This window comes from Lutra lutra, chromosome 2 (assembly GCF_902655055.1).
Source record: "Lutra lutra chromosome 2, mLutLut1.2, whole genome shotgun sequence".
Taxonomy (NCBI): domain Eukaryota; kingdom Metazoa; phylum Chordata; class Mammalia; order Carnivora; family Mustelidae; genus Lutra; species Lutra lutra.
The window spans coordinates 7,047,511-7,064,649 of NC_062279.1; the positions used below are offsets into that span (position 1 = coordinate 7,047,511).

General features: G+C 49.0%; 1 protein-coding gene across 1 annotated transcript; it reads right to left on the reverse strand.

The window, feature by feature from the left end:
- Window positions 1-693: 693 nt before the first annotated feature.
- On the reverse strand, window positions 694-1,910 carry LOC125094408 (beta-defensin 103A-like). The gene is made up of 2 exons (XM_047719993.1): window positions 1,763-1,910; window positions 694-891 (listed from the first exon to the last, which is right to left on the reverse strand). Exons 1-2 carry the CDS (start codon window positions 1,818-1,820, stop codon window positions 746-748), a joined length of 204 nt encoding a protein of 67 aa, XP_047575949.1. The 5' UTR covers window positions 1,821-1,910; the 3' UTR covers window positions 694-745.
- Between the last annotated feature and the right edge of the window lie 15,229 nt (window positions 1,911-17,139).

The window sequence follows — 17,139 nt, forward strand, 5'->3', positions numbered from 1 at the left end:
TCAACATTGAGAGGACACTGACTAGTTAAACCTCAGGGCCTCAGACCACTGGGATGAAACAGGTTCTCAGCAGCTTTTGTGCTCAAGGCACTTTCCTAGGCCATCCAGAAATGATTAAGACGAAGTCTTTGCCCTTAAAAATGATGCAACCAGACATGGAGATTGGAAATAAGCGAATGGTACAACGCAGAAACCAAACAAAATTCAGAGAAGAGGTTTTCAGTCCGAACCCTGCAGTGTGCCAGAGGAAAGCTCCTATTCTTTTGGGAAAGCAGCTCTCTCTGTAAGGTGGTCGCATTTGCCATGGCCCCTGGGGGATGGACTAAAGTTTAGAGATAAAGCTGGAAAGGTGATTGTATGCCTGGTGGGAGGTCAGCTGGAACAGAGGCATGGGTGATAGGAAAGCTAAGGGAATTTTTTAGGAGGAACAGGGAGGCCAATCTCTTTGGGGAGCATAATTTGCAAAAGAGGAGTCAAAATCTGATAACGCTTGGAAAATAAGTTTAGACCTTTTTGAGGATTCCTCCAGAGATTATCCTGCATTTGAATTAAAGGCGAGTCCATGAAAACTTTCTAACTTACCAGTTTGGTAACAACTACCACGATAACCAGAATTTAAAAAGGACAATCAAGCTTCTCTTTCTTTGAGAAAAAAAAAAAATTTTTTTTAATTTGATTTTTCTTCTGTAAACTTCCAGGAGGCATTTTCACACTTAACAATGTTCCCAATCAGCATTTCCAGATTTTATTTCTTTCTTCGGCAGCATTTTCGCCCCGAGGAAGAACAACGGCCTATCTGCTCCTCCTTTGGCAGACAGCTAAGCACAGCACACCGCCCACTCCTTATTCGGCAATAATACCTCTGCAAGGTATTTATAATTCCTCCGTTTCCTGCAAGGACAAAATAGAACACAGGGGAAGGCTTTAGTCCAAGTACAAGGCTTTTGGAATTCCCCAAATAACCAATCTGCTGCCTTTCTTTTATTTTTCCCCTGTCCCCTTTCCTGAATTGGAAAGTGAATTCAGTTATAGTTATACGCCTCATAGGGTTGAACACATACATACATTGCTTTAAATCAAGAAACGAGAAAACACACGTTGGAAAGATACTGGTTTGAATTTGGTAGATACCAATTTGTAATTTCCTTTATAAATAAAATATTATTCTGATCACTATCCCAGGGAATTGTTTTTCTTTTATTTTAGGATGTTTTCTTTCTTTTTAAGTCAACTTTTCCTTTTTTTAGAAAATGAGAAGTAAAGTAGAGGAAGGATTAAGCAACCAACTGACCTGTGCTTCTGTGGGTCACAGCTCAGCCGGGGACCAAGGTGGCCATCAGGGAGGGATGCGGCTGGGCTCGTGGGGGCTGGGGTTGCAGGGGCCCCCTGAGGTTCGCAGCCCCTCAAAGACTCCACTTACAACCCCTAAAGCTAGTAAGTAGGAGTCTGTGCTTCTGATCTCAGATTAAATCCATCTTTCCTGCTGGAGTTAAAGTTTTGTATCACTTCTTTATGTTCTCGAGCAGGTAAGGTTCGTCCCTGTCCATGATGGGCTGGTCTTTGTGAGCTATTTAGTCTCTGAAAAGGTCAGGGAAACGGCTTCAAGATCCTTGATGAGTCTCACCAGAAAAAAGAAACTGGTGATGTCTGTTCCCATACAACAAATCTACCTGGTCTGAAGTTTCCAAGGAATGGAAACGGACTGACTCTGAATGACATATTTGCAATTCCTTCAACCCTCTCACCTCCCAACCCATCTCACCTGGAACAGGCATCAAAAACAGAAAGGGCAACAGGAGAAGAAGGTAATAGATCCTCATGGCCGACCGGCTTCTCAGCGTGCTGAGACTGGGTGGGAAGGTGTGCTCGCCTGCTTTATAAGGACTGCAGGACACGCCACGCAGCCATAGGGACAGGTAAGCAGCAGCTGCAATTCCTGTAATAGTACAATGATGACAATATGACGTGTTTCCTGATGCTTCATGCCAGAGTCTCTTACCCCACAGACCACGCCCATTCACCCCTAGTTAATTGCAAACCTAAAGGGTGAAGCAATCCTGATGTGAGCACACAGCTATTCTGATGTCCTCTAGGCTCCAGGAGCGCCTCCGGGTCTGGCCGGGAGCTAGCTACAGGTATAGGTGGCAAAGACCCTCTCCTCTTGGGGGCATTCCCAGGGCATATAGTTGGGAGCTGCCCATGCCCCCACTGGGGTACTTCTAAGCTACCTTCCTAAAGTCCTAGAAGATTCTGGAGCTCACCTGGGACCGTAGCAGTCCAGCTTTGGACATATTCAGAATCCAGGTGCAAGCTCAGGCTGGGTCACACCTTGAGCCTGCACAGGTATGCCTGAAATTGAGATAAAATGGGATCAGTTTCCTGATAATAAGAAAGGGGGGATAAATGGGCTACTTTCCAGAATCCCTTACTCTATGCTCTTTGGTGTGCAATATGGGCTGTAACTTGGGTGAACAGGGTTACAGTTCATCATTGTCTGAAAACTGTCAGATTCATGAGTCAAGGTGTCTCATCCTCCTTCATCAGAGAAGGAGAATGCTGGGATGATGTATTTGGTGGGCCAGCACCTCTTCCTTCTTGGTGACACTCCCTATACAAATAAGGGGCTTAGGAAGGTGCATTTAAGACTTTTGGTTACTCATGTCTTGGGAGCATTCAAGGAAGTCCAGAGATCAGGTGATCTCCACTGGATATAGATTCAATGTTTTAAGAACCAGCTTTAAAAAAATATATTGGACTTAAATGTTAAGGAATCCATTAGTGGTTTATATTTTTGTCGATAGGCTATTTAATTGGGAGCTGAAGTCACCATGACATTGTCTGGCTGTTGTGTTGCGTGAACGCAGTTACAACGGATCCACCAAGGTCCAGGTATATTAGTTCTAGGAGTGCGTGTTCGGGATCCTGGCACACCTGTCAGATTCTGTAAGCCATCTCTGAACACCTCCCATAGAGAGACAAGTGCCATATGCTCGGGTCATAGGGATGGAAGGGGGTGGGATGCAAAGAGTGACCAGTTCAAGTTCTTTCTCTCAGAGAGCATCTGTGTAGGTAAAGGCAGAAGGCGTGCAGTCAAAGGCACAGAGGGGGGCATTTTGACAAGTGTCACAGTACAGGTTCTGGCACAAGGCTATAGAAATGGAGAAGAAATGTAATTCACAGCGGAAGGCAGGTTTAGATGATTTAAGAAGGGTTTCAAGTGGTAGACACTTCCCTTTTTTAAAATCAAATTTTCTCAGAAGTTCAGGATTTAAGACAAAGCAGGTATTATCTTATTTACTTATTTACTTATTTAGAGAGAGGCATGAGGAGGGGCAGAAGGAGAGGGAGAGAAAGAATCCTAAGCAGGCTCCATGTCCAGCGTGGAATCCCACGCGGGGCTCGATCTCACGACCCTGAGATCTTGACCTGAGCCGAAATCAAGAGTCGGATGCTCAACCAGTGAGCCACCCAGATGCCCCCAAGCAGGTATTTTTAAGTGGGGAAGGAAGTGAGTGTGGGGCGGGATGGCTGTTAGCCGCACAGACAGCCTTGCTCAGTCTTACGCAGGCCTAGGAGAGAGGGCGGGGGTGGGCATTGCAGGAACGTACAGCCCGCTCTCAGCCCAGGTGTGGGGCTGGTCTTAGGGGGATGATTTATCTTCCACATGGAAGACAGACCCCCGGTGACCTCTTGGTGTAACTGGTTCCTTCAAAGCCTGGAAGGCATTTCCAAGGCAATGCCACTATTTTGTAAGAGGGAATGAAAGCTGTTTTCCTCATCAGCTAATTTGGAAGCTGGTGCTCGGGGACTGGGCTTAGTCAGCGGCACCCTCCTCATTCCAAAATGAATTTTGAGGAACACTTTATATATGTTAGGGATTTATATATAGGTTAATATATAAATATATAAAAATATATAAATATATAAACCTATATGTAGGTTTATATATGTTAGGGATGTTGTGGTAAAAATTCAAATAGTAGAAGAGGTAGACCATGTTCTTTACTTTTCCTCTACCTGGGGGAAGCCCTGGTAACTGGGGTTTGCCTTCTTGGCTTATTATACCTTTTTTTTTTTTAATGTCAGGAATACCTCAGCCTCTTCAGTCCTAGTAGTCACACAACCTCCAGCTGAGAGTGAAGACGCCGCCACGGTGTTGGATTGCACTGGGAAGACCTGGCCCCTCTCCCTGGCCCTGGACCCTTGAGTCCTAGAGCCTGGACCTGCAGACTGAGCTTGGAACCGCAGACCCCACCCCGATACACTGGCGTCCAGATTCTCTCTCAGCTCTAAAGCGCTTTCCCAATGCTGAGAAGGTTGGGGAGGAGAGATGTCAATTATTAACTTTTCTGTTAGCATTCCGCTCTTTTTTTTTTTTTTAATTCATTTTGCAAAGATGGAACAGAGATTTGGTTGATGCAAGTTTTTGGGTCCGGGGCGGCCCTATGGGAGGTCAGACCACTAAGACACTGGGTTAGGGACCGAAGTTAGCCGTTTAACTCTCAGCCCCGACACCTATTATTTGAGTTTCCTACAGGAAGTTCCTTAGAGCCCTGAGAGCCCTCAGCAGTAAGCTCGCAGGGGAGGCCCTCGGAGTGAATGCCGTGAAACGCACTGACAACTGTAATTAGCACGTGACCTGAGTATCACCCATAGGGCCCTCAGGAAGCCAACCAAGGAGGGGATGGTGATCCTCAGGAAGCTTAAAGATGATGGCCTGGGCTCCCAGTACAGGAATCCGGGATATGTGTTCCTTCTTTATCTTATCACAATCCAAAAGTGGCCCAGCCACTCTCCTTCATGGCCGTTTTGACCTTGTCCTGCCCACTGCTGAATGAGTTACACAGGCAAAGGGAGGCCTGATCCCAGTCCTTACAGTTGAGGACACTGAGGTGTAGGCTGAGTGACTTGCCCTCCTAGGCCACCCAGACTGTCAATGGCCGCACTGTGAACTACAGGGAACTACTGTACATTTTTCAGGAGCCCCTGCTCTCCACGCGCCATATAGACTGGCCCCAGGGATGCCTTCACAGAAGGTGGGAGGGCAGGAGGTGGCGAGAAGCCCAGGTATTCCTCTGCTGTTCCTCAGAAGGCATCTTCTCTGGGCCTCCGATTCCTACCAGAAACCCACTTCATTCATGGTCCTGGCTTCCACCAGGCAGGTCTGCCATCACCTGTTAGCACCACATCTTAGGCTTTGGAAATATTACCTTCTTCCTCTTTCGGTCCCTCTGGCCTTAGGGACAGGATTGCCTTTCGGCTGCTGCCAATTCTGAGGTGACTCACTATACACTTGGCTTGTCAGCTCTCTTAGATAACCATCGATATTAAACTCTCCCCATTTCTTTCAGTTTCTCTGGTTGGACTTTGACGGTCTTCAAAGTCCATGCTCTAAACTATCACAGTATCGTTGTTCTGTCCCTTCCTTTCCTTGAGATGTCACTGCATTGTCACCAGCTAGAATAATGCTTTGCTCTACATGGCCCTCCTGAATGTCCCATCAGCATCTCAAGATTTAGCAGGAAGTGGGATCTTTGAGGCGGTGGTAGGTGGTTGAAAGTCAATGCCAGCCTCTCGTGGCCTCTTGTTACCTGCTTCCACTGCAGGTGTATGCGAGGTGGTTCTAGCGTTCTGATTTATCACTGCTATTTTAGCTAAATTATTTTTCCACAAAATAATGTAAGTAGGGAAACAGGAAAAAGAAAACCTTCCTCCAACTATGTAACCATAGATTACCTTTTCTTCAAGAAAGGTAACAAACTGTAGGCCTCTAGCTGGAACCACTCATGGAGGTACTTTGTTTTTCCAGGGAATTAGGCCCCCAGGGAGGTTTTAATGCCCAGCTTAGCAGGTCGGCCTATCGCTGAGCAGGCTGTCCCATCTGCCCTGCTTTGTGCCTTGATATGTTTGCTGAGCTCCTGAGAGCATCTGAGCTAGGCCTTCCCCTGCCCTAAAAGATACTGTCTTCCCTCCAAACCTAAGTCAGACAGCTACTCCTCAAGGTCAGGAGGTGGGCTACGAGAAGCAGAGGTTTCATTGCACACAGGTCAACTGAGTTGTCTGTCTTCGGGGAACCATGCTGTGTGGACAAATACTTTGTATCACCCTCAACTAGCAAGATTTCTTGGCAGTTTTGTATCTTGCAAGCATGAACAAAGATTGTTGTCCCTTCAGCTTCCTGCAAATGCCCCTGTATTGTCAACACTTGATTTGCTGTTGTGCTCTATCCGCTGTACAAAAAAGGAGGGATGTATATATGGAAAGGCAAGGGAGGTATGCAGGAGGGATAAGCTTGGGCCCGGGGGACCTACCAGGAGTCACAGGATGCCGTGGGGTTGATGGGGTGCCACAGAGAGTCAGACACCACTTTTCTCCCCAGGAGCCACCACAGAGGTGGCGAGGCATAGAGCCAGGTTAGGGAGCAGTGAGTCGTCTAGTTGGGCCAAAGGCAAGTGGACGAGCATGTTGGGCAGGTTTGCATTAATTTGGTAGACCGGCCATGGATTCATGAGAAACTAGATCTAAGATTTAAATTCTCTAACAGGATAACCACCCGCTGACAGCTCCTTCCAGAAACACTGAGAAGGGGGACGCTTGGGTGGCTCAGTCGGTTAAGAGTCTGCTTTCAGCTCAGGTCATGATCCCAGAGTCCTGGGATCGAGTCCTGTATCGGGCTCCCTGCCTCAGCCAAGGAGCCTGCTTCTCCCTCTGCCTGCTGCTTCTCCTCTCTCTCTCTCTCTGACAAATAAATATATAAAATCAAAAAAAAAAAAAAAAGAAGAAGAAGAAGAAGAAACGCTGAAGGGAAGGTTTGAGAATGCTGTGCATACACTTGGGTAACTCTTTCCCAGATCCTTGTGTTTTAAAGACGTTTATGTCATCCTCCTGCAGATGGTGTCAGTGATGGCTCTGGGAGCCGAGCCACTGTGAGGCGAGTACTTATAGCAGGGACCTGCACCAGGTCCCCGCTCCTCTACCCATCAAGAGCAGTGTGATTCTCGAGTAGCCAGACACAGTCCAGAGGAAGAAGTTCTCAGGAGAGGCATGGCCTGTTTCTCTGCCTGGGGCTGTGATGTGAGGAACAAAGGCAGAAGGGAATGGAGATAAAATTAAATTTCCTTATAACCTGAAGCCCACTGACAAATCCTTGAAGTCGCGCAGAGTATGACATTCCTTAGGAACCCCAACCATCTTTTTTTTTTTTAAAGATTTTATTTATTTATTTGAGAGAGAGACAGAGAGAGCACGAGCAGGAGGAGGGGGGAGAGGGAGAAGCAGACTGACCGCTGAGCCGGGACCCCGATGCGGGACTCGATCTCAGGATGCTGAGATCATGACCTGAGCTGAGTCAGACATTTAACTGATGGAGTCACCCAGGCACCCCTCAGGAGCTCCCAACTGTCTCAACAACCTTGCAAGCAGGGAAAAACAAACCATAGCTTAATAATAGCTAGGCCTCCAAGATCTGTGAATCTTTTAACATATAAAAATTCTGCTGGGAACTTCCTCGTCTTTACCTCTCCTGACTCCCAAGTACCTCATCTGTCACCCCACAACCCCCGTAAAGCCTGAAGCAGCTCTCTCTGCCCACGGGTCCTGTCCCCATGCTTTGATAAAACCCCGTGCTTTTGCACCAAGAATTCTGTCTTGGTTGTCAGCTCCAAACCCCAACATCTCCCTGTCAGCTGTGCCAAAATTCTGACTCAGAGACAGTGGGGAGGGCAACTGAGCTTGTCATGGTTTCTGTGGTCTCACGTAGGGACCCTCTGAGGCCCTGTGCATTGTCCACATGCTGAAATCACCCTGCACCGCCGTGTGTACTCGTTTCCTTGTATGCAGAATAAATTACTTTGAATGGATGGTGTCCGTTTTCTAAGTTCTCCACACCCACCCGGTTTTACCTTCATACAGCTGTTCCCCACTCTTCCCAAACAGGACGTTCTAATCCAGCTGGACTCCGGGACTCCCCACCATGGCCTGTGGCCAGGCGCAGTCCTTCAGGATTTGACTCGTGGGTCTAGCAGCGCTAGGCAAGGGAGAATAAAAGAAAGCGATTCCATCTCCAGGTTCTGCACCAGCTCTCAGCAGAGAGCTCCTCCTGAATGAATGCAGCTTTTCTGGGGGAGGAGGGTGGGCGAGGGGCGACTCTTCCTAGTATATCTCTTTGCAGCTGAGATAACGTGATGATGGCCTTTCTGAGTAAGAAAACACCCAGATGGTTCAGAGGGTACAATCTGAGTGACAGAGGTACAAGACCTAGACAAGGGCTCTAAAAATTAATTCCTTTTCTCACCAAGCGCTTCAGTTTATGGGGATGGAAGGAATAGTTTCCACCCTCTCCCCAGTGGGTCACCATGTTCCAGACTCTCCCTCGGATTTTGTTATTTGCACCTATTCTGGCTTTCTTCCTCTTGTTCAGGAGGAAGTTTTTCTCCTTCCGTGCCTCTCTTCTCTATGCTCTTTGAACTCTGCCTTTTAACCACATACCATTACATAACCCCTCTCCTACTCCCTTTTCCCACTGGGTCCTTCACTGTAGTCCACATTCACACTCATTTTTTATTTAAAATGAACCTGCACTGACCCTTTTTTTCTCCTGAAACCATGACATCACCCTTTCTTTCATTCTTTACCAAATTTCTCAAAAGAGTGGTCTGGGCTCACGTGACCTCTGATGCCCTCAACCCCTTGCTCCCCAGTTGATTGCTTCCTGGCATCTGTCTCAAAAAATTCCTTTCAGGTGGAATGAAGTGTGATTGGTGCCAGCATTTACCCAAGTGCTGAGCAGAGAGAATGAAGGCGCTGACACCACCAGGCACGGAAGGGAGACCTGCTCTGGAGAGAGAGTCAGCTGACGATGGGACCCCTTCTAGCAGGCTAAAACTAGTTCAGGAATTTTGAAACCTTAGCAAAGATGTGATGCTGCGTGCCTTTCGCAGAAACTAAAATCACACCGAACACAGTAGAAGATGAATCTCCCGACTCCTAAGGGCAAAATCAAGAAGGGATGTAGTACATAAAAGTTCATATCTGAGGCTACATTCCCATCCTCCTACCCATGTGACAGTAATATTTTCTTTCCAAATGGAATGGTATGTGTATGATGCATTACTTTCTGTTTATATTTTTGCTCTAATCAGATTCTTTAACTGCATTTCATGCTCAGCCTCAGTGAAAACTCATCCTATAGCAACACCTGCCAACAGCCTACACAGCCTGCTGGCTGCTTCCTTAGGAAGGATGTTTAGAGTGTAGGTGGCTCTTAGAACTCATCAGTGGGCTGGGGGCTGGGGTAGAGGAAGAATGTACCCAAAGGCAACACATGGTACCCAAAAACACAGGACATGTGCCACTCTTATGTAATCAGAGCTGAAACTTGAAATAAATCTATCAGCTACTGTTGCAATAGGCAATGGGAAAGCCTCAGATGTTTCCCACACAATGACTGGCATCTACAGAACTGTTAGTATGGACTGAGCACACGTACATGTGGTTGGCGCTTTAGTGCACTTTTGTGACAAAAAGGTGTGAGGTCACTATTATAATCTAGGCTTTAAGGACAAGGAAATTGAGGCTAAGAGGAATGAAGTGACTTGGTAAAATTCAAGTTTGGAGCCCAGACAGGTTCACAGATTACACTGAATTAGGATTAGGCCACTTTACCACCTCAGGTCACGATAATTGTTTTATTTGTTTGTTTTAGTTTTTATTTAAATTCCAGTTAGTTAACATACAGGGTAATATTGGTTTCAGGTGTACAATTTAGTGATCCAACATTTACATATAACTATGCTTCATACCCATTTTTTGGCCAAAGGTTTCGTAAGTGGGGTTTCCAGTGGGAAGGTATATGATGTTATGTGGTGGGAAAGAAAGCAACAGGACTGCGGGATATGAAGCCATATCTCACCCACTCAACCCAGACCTCAGAGCTGCTTCTGTTTTGAGAACTCTCAGATAAGTGCCTCACGGAAGGGGTCACCATGGCACATAGGACACTAGAGCATCAAGAAAAAGGCAAGCAAACGATGAATTTGTTATCTCTATGTCAACCTCCTCTTCCACATTTCAAAAAAAGAAGTTTTTTGGGTTGCGTACATCAGGAAGCAGGAAACTTTCTTCTGTAAAGGACTGTACAGTAAAAAGAAAATGAGGTTTTGCTGATCATACAGTTTCTGTTGCAACTACTCAGCTCTGTGTGTGTGTGCCAAAGCGGTCGTAAGCAATATGCCAACACGGGCGTGGCTGTGTTTCAATAAAACTTTATTTGTAAAAATAGGTAGCAGCTGGCTGTAGCCAGTGCCCCCCGACTTGCGGACCCCTGGCTTGCATTTGTGAGACAAGGAGAGAGGAGGCAGCCTCTGTAAGTCTTCTGATGAGCCTCACATTCTAGTACTCAGGCCCTTGTGTCATTCCCTCCTTTTCCTTGTGGGCTCACCTCATTGACACATTTCCAACACATAGAATCCCACTTCTGGGATTAGGTTATAAAAGACCATGGATTCCATTTGGGGTGTCCCTCTACTCTGACTTGCTGATTTTAACGGAAGCCAGATGCCATATTTACGGCTGCCCTATGGAGAGGCCCATTTGGCAAGGAACTGAGGGAAACTTCTGGTCAACCCAGTGAGGAACATAAGTGAACCTTAATCTAACAGCTTTCAAGGAATCTACTTCTGCCAAGGACCGCATGAGTGAGCTTCACAAAGCACATCGTTCTCTGCTGAGCTTTCGGTTGAACTGCAGCCCTGGCTAACAGCTTGACCGGAACATCATGAGTGCCTTGATCCAGAAGCACCCAGCCAAGCTGTGCATGGTTCCCATAACCCACGGAAACCCACAGACACTCCGCATTTGTTGTTGTGCCATGGGTAACCACCACAGTGAGGTATAGTATAAAACACAAGACATCTGGAGGCCCGTCTTCTGGAGCCAGGGTTCACGTGGATGTAGGTTAGCTGCTTACCCATCTGGACCTTCCATTTCCCCTCTGCCTGCCAAAGGGAAGTGGGTCATGCATTTCTGAGGTTCTTACAAATCTAAATCCTCATAGTTCATTGAATGGAGTCACAGCGACACCTAAAGAATTGGAAATCCATGGGTGAAATTGAGCCTCCCAACTTATTTTGCTGTCAGTTGCCAACATTTAAAGGAGAAAAGATTCTGTATAAAAATCCATATCTCTGGTTTCTTCAGAAAAGTGTGATGATTTAACCACTAGGGCCCACACTCATACATGGGAATTGCAAGGTGTAGCCGAAGATCTCTGCCCCTTTACATAGAATACAAACCCCCTAAATCAGAACCCCCATTCACTATCTTTCACAGGCTTGTCTCACTCCTTCAAAATGCCTGTCTCTGATGGGCTTTCAGGGGTCACTTAAGTTATGTCTGATCTTGCTTTGGGATCTTTCCTGTAACAGAGCAAAGGTGTTCCCGTTAGATCTCGAGTCTAGGACATTGGCCCATTTTGGCTCCACAGGCCCTTTGTGAAATGCTGCCTGTGTCGTATGAACTGTACCCACACATTCTGCTGCATGGACTTTGGGAAAGCCCCAGCTCAGAGCCTGGACAGGAGGTGTACGTGGTTTGTAACAACACCTGCATTCTTCCTTCTCTCTGCCACACATCTGGAAGACCTCTCCTTCCTCCCACAACCTTTACAGAAAAACACACTTCAGCACTCACCTGTGTACACATACACCTGCACACACGCCCACACCCAATTACAGAACTCATATAGATCAGAGAGAAGCTACACTTCCGTATATTCTCTCTGCTCCTGACCTGTCAGGACTCGGACAACTTTCCCTTTTCCCAGCAGGTGCAGGTCCTCGCTGCCCCCTCACCTGATGGAATCTATCTCAGACACAACCCCTGTGACTCCTCCTTCCATTGCTCCACTCTCTTACAGTCACTGCACTCATCGTTTCTCTTTTTCTGTGTTGCCTGCATTTGGAGTCTCATTCTTTTGGATGCCAGGCATTATCAGCTCCTGAAAAACACAATCTATCTAAGATAGGGATATATGCACATGCCGATTTAAACTACCATGACTTAAAATTTATCTTGTGTTGAGGGCACACTTGTGTTTCGTTATAAGCATTTCACAAGATGTCTGTTTTAGGAAGCACTCCAGCCTCAGGCCAAATCCTGGCTTTAGCACACTACTTAGGTACAAACGTGCATAGTTCACAACACCTGCTCAGACCTGCACACCCAGCCATAGAACGTGTCCAGCCGAGGACAACCTATAAAACCTGGGGGTTAGGTGGGATTAACAAAAATATCTACATGTGGTACATATTTTAGAAAAATAATTTTGATCATGGCCTGGATTTTAATTCCCCTGGAGACTGACCACTGGGGACCACCCGCCCACTGTGTTCATAGTGCTGTGAACAAGAGAGACGGCGGCGGCCAGGATGAAGGGGGCGGGGCGCTGCGTTCCAAAGGGGCGAGATTTGCTTCTGTCCAGTTGGTTCCCTGTAGCCTCTTGGGAACTAGATTTTCTTCAAGAGAATGGGTGCTCTATGTCACAGGCTGCCTTGTTCAGGTCCCTGAAGTGTCTATTAGATGTCCCACTTTACTGACTTTGAGTATTTACCTCTTCCTTGGAGAGATGCGAAAGCTCCAAGGATCCGCCTGCAGACCCACTACAAAGCTACGCCCACTTTCTCAACAAGCAAGAACTATTACGTGTACCCAAATATTTCGTCTTCATTTCAGTCTAACTGGAATGGCCTGTCTTTCCCTGGAACCATCCCCTAACATCCATATCTTTTCCTGGTCTCTCGGCATTGCTGCTGTGGGCTGAGCTCCGTCCTTCTCTGTCCTGATCTTGCTTTCTCTCTGCCTCTTGTCATCACTGTCTGTGTTCCTGTGTCTGTCATTATCTGTCTCTTACGGTGTTCTCTGTTTTTCATCACCAAGTGTGTGTGTGTGACTGTGTGAGTGTGCGTGAGCGTGTGTGCACGCGTGCCCATGCACACGCACACTGCCTGGGGGTCTCTCTACCTCCGCCTTTGAGGACACTGCAGTGGTCTCCAGTCTCGGAGTCTCTGCACACCAGAGGTCTCTTCCTGACTGGCTGCAGTGTTCCAGCCCCTAGGACCACCCTCTGTAGCCAGCCGGGGGGATTTTCAGGCAGCCTCCTCCGGCCACCAGGTGCCTCCAAGGCTCTCGTGGGAAAGCAGGGCCAGGACAGACACAGCCGTTTCTGTCAGCAAGCCCAGCCACAGAGCTCTATAGTGACAGGTCATGGGGAATAAGGTAACAGAGATATGAAGCAACCTTCATTTTTTTTTTTTTAATCCCTCAAGCTCTATCCTTCCTTCCACACAAGCCTGAGCTCAGAGAAGGTTACAGGCATTTTTCATCCTTTGGAGACAGTCTCCTACAAAGAGAAAAGTCCCTTTCTCTAGTGTGCGACATCTATTTCTATTTTAACTTCTACACGGGCAAATAAACAAGGTGGCTATTCGTTTTCCTACCCCCTCTTTTATTTGTTCTTCTTTGAAGATCCCAACTTCCCCAGCCCACCTCCTCACCTTCTCCAGGAGGACGTGATCATTTGATGGATCCTAACTGGAAGAATCCAGCCTCTCTGCTGGGATATGACGGGAGGGGAGGGGCTCCTTAATGATCACAGGGAGCCTCAAGGAGCAGCAGGACAGAAACCAAATGCTACTTTGTTGAACAATGGTGTCCTGACTCTCCCGGAAGTGAGAAACATCTTAGCAATTAGGGAACTGTTCCCTTCCTCCCTCTGAGTGAAGCCTGTCGTCTTCAAACCCAGTGTCTGTCCTGGGGAGGCGCACCTGACCTCCAGTCAGGAGCTGGAGAGAGAGCTGTGCGCGCTCACCTTACAGTCACTCACGAAGCCAGCCTGAGGTGTGGGACCATCCACACCATCCTTAGAAAGCCCAGCCCCTCCCAGCTTAACGTTCCCCGGGGCGTGAGTGCCCCAAACACCCCTGGTTGTCCTGCTGCCACCCAAAGGGCCACTCCGGCTTGTTCAAGTGAATGGAAAGAGGTGGGGGAGGGAAGAGGGACACCCCTCACTATAGCGGGGCTGGGGGAGAGCATGGGGGTGGGCTGAAGAAGGACAATCTGGGTGCAGGAGACTAAGGCTGGAACGGGAAGAACACTCCAGGGTACAGCTTTCTAAAGGATCTAAGCAAAGGGAATTTCCTTCTAGAATGTGGGGAATACATTAATTTGCCAGACTTTAGGTTTTTACCTTTCTTTTGATAAGGTGTCCAGAAACATCAGTAAAATATTCCATCCCTGCAAGGTCCCTTTCAAGAGTGACAGGGAGTTTGCAGGACCGTTGGGGAAGGGGACATCACCCGCTGCGTGGAGGTAAGGCAGCAGGGCCACAGCTGGGAGGGCTCGGCCATGGTTCTCAGCTCTGAACGCACAATAGCTTCCCTTGGTACCTTCCCGGAAACAACTCAGGAGCCCATCAGATCCCCACAGGTGGTGCCTGGGGGCATAATGAGGAACTGTGAAAAGCTGCCAACGAGGAGGCGTGAGGCATCGTGAACCACAGCTCTAGAGGAAGATGATTTCTAAAGAGCGAGGACACTCCCCTGGCTTAGGGACAGACCTCACCGTCTGTGCTCCTCCAGGTTCCTCCCTGTGGCAAGACAGTGACAACAATCAAGTGAAAAGTGCAGCTTTTCCAGTTCCTTTGGTCATGCACACCTGTGGCAGGTGCCACACCCAGCATCAGGCATCACCCTGAACACCCAGTTCTGTGAGTCACTGTGACTCTGCTCTCAGTCGGGCAGGCAGGCAAGAATTCCAGGGAGCACTGGGCTGCTTCCCGCACGGCCGGCCGGGTCTGCTGGGAAAGGGCTGGGCCTCTGCTCCCTCACCCCGTGGGTGTGAGTGCCTCCCCGGTGCCTCAGATGCCCTCCTGCCTTTCCTCCCAGCCGTTCTGGCCTGGGCGGGCTTTGCTCCCGTGGAGGGGCTTGTGTAGAGTGACAGCTCCTCACGAAGTGAGAAGGATGGAGAGGCACAGCCAGGCTGAGAAGGCTTCCTTGCAGGGGACTTCAGCTCCGGCCGCATTCCTGCCTCTAGGCGCGAGCACCCACCCTGGGCCATGCCAGAGAGAGTCTGATGGTCTCATTGGTACCTGCTGACCCACCTCAGCTGCAGGGGTGGGGCCAGCGGGATGCGGGAGTGGGACAGAGTTTCTGAGCCTCCTTACATTCTAGTAAGAGCGGGTCTGATCACCCTTGCAGATGCCAGGAAGAGGATTCATTAACTTCCTTCCTTCATTTCTTCCTCTTCCCTTCCTCCCCGTGCTCCCAGGACACTCACTCTTGCACTCGTCATTTCCTGTCACCATGTTCTCTCTGGTTTGGGAGCCGACCTCCACCCTGTAGGAGGCCCCATTCCCCTGGGGCCCAGAGCCAGCTCACCCAGCTCCACCACGTTCGAATCTTCCTTCTTCGCCCTCTATGTACCTGCCCCTCCGACCCACCCTGTGGCCGTGGCCATGGCCGGAGAGCTCAGCCCTGCCTCGAACACCCTGGCGGGTGGTTCTTGTGTTTGCACCCACCCTCCCCCTCCACTGCCCAGGCTGCAGAGGCGACGTCTACACCTGACAGCTCCCAGGGTAAGGGAAGGCCGCAGTGGGCTTCTACAGCAGTCTCAAGCCAGAGTCTCCACGTCTCTTGTTCTTTTCAGGCTTCCAAGTGGAGAAATGCAAACAGATTCCAAGTGTCCTTGGATTCTCAGGTGGAAGGAAGAAGCATGGTCACGGTAACCGGGACAGGGAGTGGAAAGCCCATAACTCACTTCCTACCCTGCCCACATCTGGGGTTACAGGAGCCTCGGCAGAACCCCAGACACCTTCCACACAGATGCACACCCCTTCCTGCTGCTTCATTAGCTGTGTGGTCTCGGGAGGGTCTCTTTGCTCTGCGAGTTTTAGTTCACTCCTCCCCAAATCCAGGCAATGACACACACCTCAGTGTGGATCGTGGGTGTGGTAGAAAAGGCCACTCACAGCACATGCTCTTTTACTATCACTGCCAAGATCACGCCGATCCTCACGTCAGTCAGTATTCATGAAGTTAGAGAGAGCTAGAAGGGACGCTGTGTGTGGATGCTGCTTCCTCTAGATTTGGTAGGAGGAGGGAACGAGGTGGAGGGGAGAGGGCCCACCATGGACTTGTCGTCAATGTCTACCATCTAAATATCACCTGCCTACATGACCTCAGCCCAGCCTCTGAAACCTCAAAATAATATACTACATTGTGCTGGCTTGCTGGCAGATCCAAACAGGGCTTCCCCCCTGAGCGCTGTGTGGCTCCCGGTAAGCCGCTCCCCCACTCTGAGCCTTACGTGTCGCACCTGTGTTATGAGCACACTCAAACCTGCTCCTGAGATCAACCGAGATAGGAGCTCATGAAGCCCTTCACCATGGAGCTATTGCCAAGGAGCTGACAGGTGACGCCAGCAGGGATTCCCCGAAAACCACCTGCGTCCCTTGGCATCTAGCATGCGAATTCTTCCGGACCTGGACGCAGGCAGACCCAGCCAGAGTCATACATCCCTGGGCCCCAAGCTGATGCTCTCTGGACCCTCCCTGGGGCCTCCCTTTGGGTGACCGCGTGCATCAGCCGCTCACAGCCAGGCCCCTCCCCACCTGAGTTCTCAGACTTCAGCAGGGCAGGCAGGTGCTTCCCTGCAGAGGAGACACATGCCTGTCTCCCGTGGAGTCACCTGGGAAATAACCCGTCAGTGGGACACCACCGGCCTGCCATCCAGCGAGGGGGATGGTTGCAAAGCACAGGTCCATCTGGCATCCAACCACGATGAGGACACCCTGCATTGCAGACATGGCCGCTCCTCACAGTTCCTGCTTCTGGCTGAGGCTTCCTTCTCCCCTGAGTGAGGGAGGTCGCCCCCGACCACGGGCGGATTTCTGACCTCCTGGGGCTTTTGGTTTCTTTGGCTGGTCAAGTTTACGGCGGTGCTGAACTAGATTCTTTCTGAGTTTTTATGGAAGAGGATTGCCAAGACAGTTCCGAAGGAGGAATTTTAATATGGTGAGCGATTGCAGCATTATTGTTTATGTGGATGGCCTGTGGCTTTCCAAAAGGACTCTTTTGAAGGGTGTTC

Bases quoted from the DNA above. Each gene is read 5' to 3' on its own strand.
- LOC125094408 (XM_047719993.1), bottom strand. From the start codon at position 1,820: ATGAGGATCTATTACCTTCTTCTCCTGTTGCCCTTTCTGTTTTTGATG. The intron at 892-1,762 runs GTGAGATGGGTT...TTGTCCTTGCAG, and splicing joins GTTTTTGATGCCTGTTCCAG to GAAACGGAGGAATTATAAAT.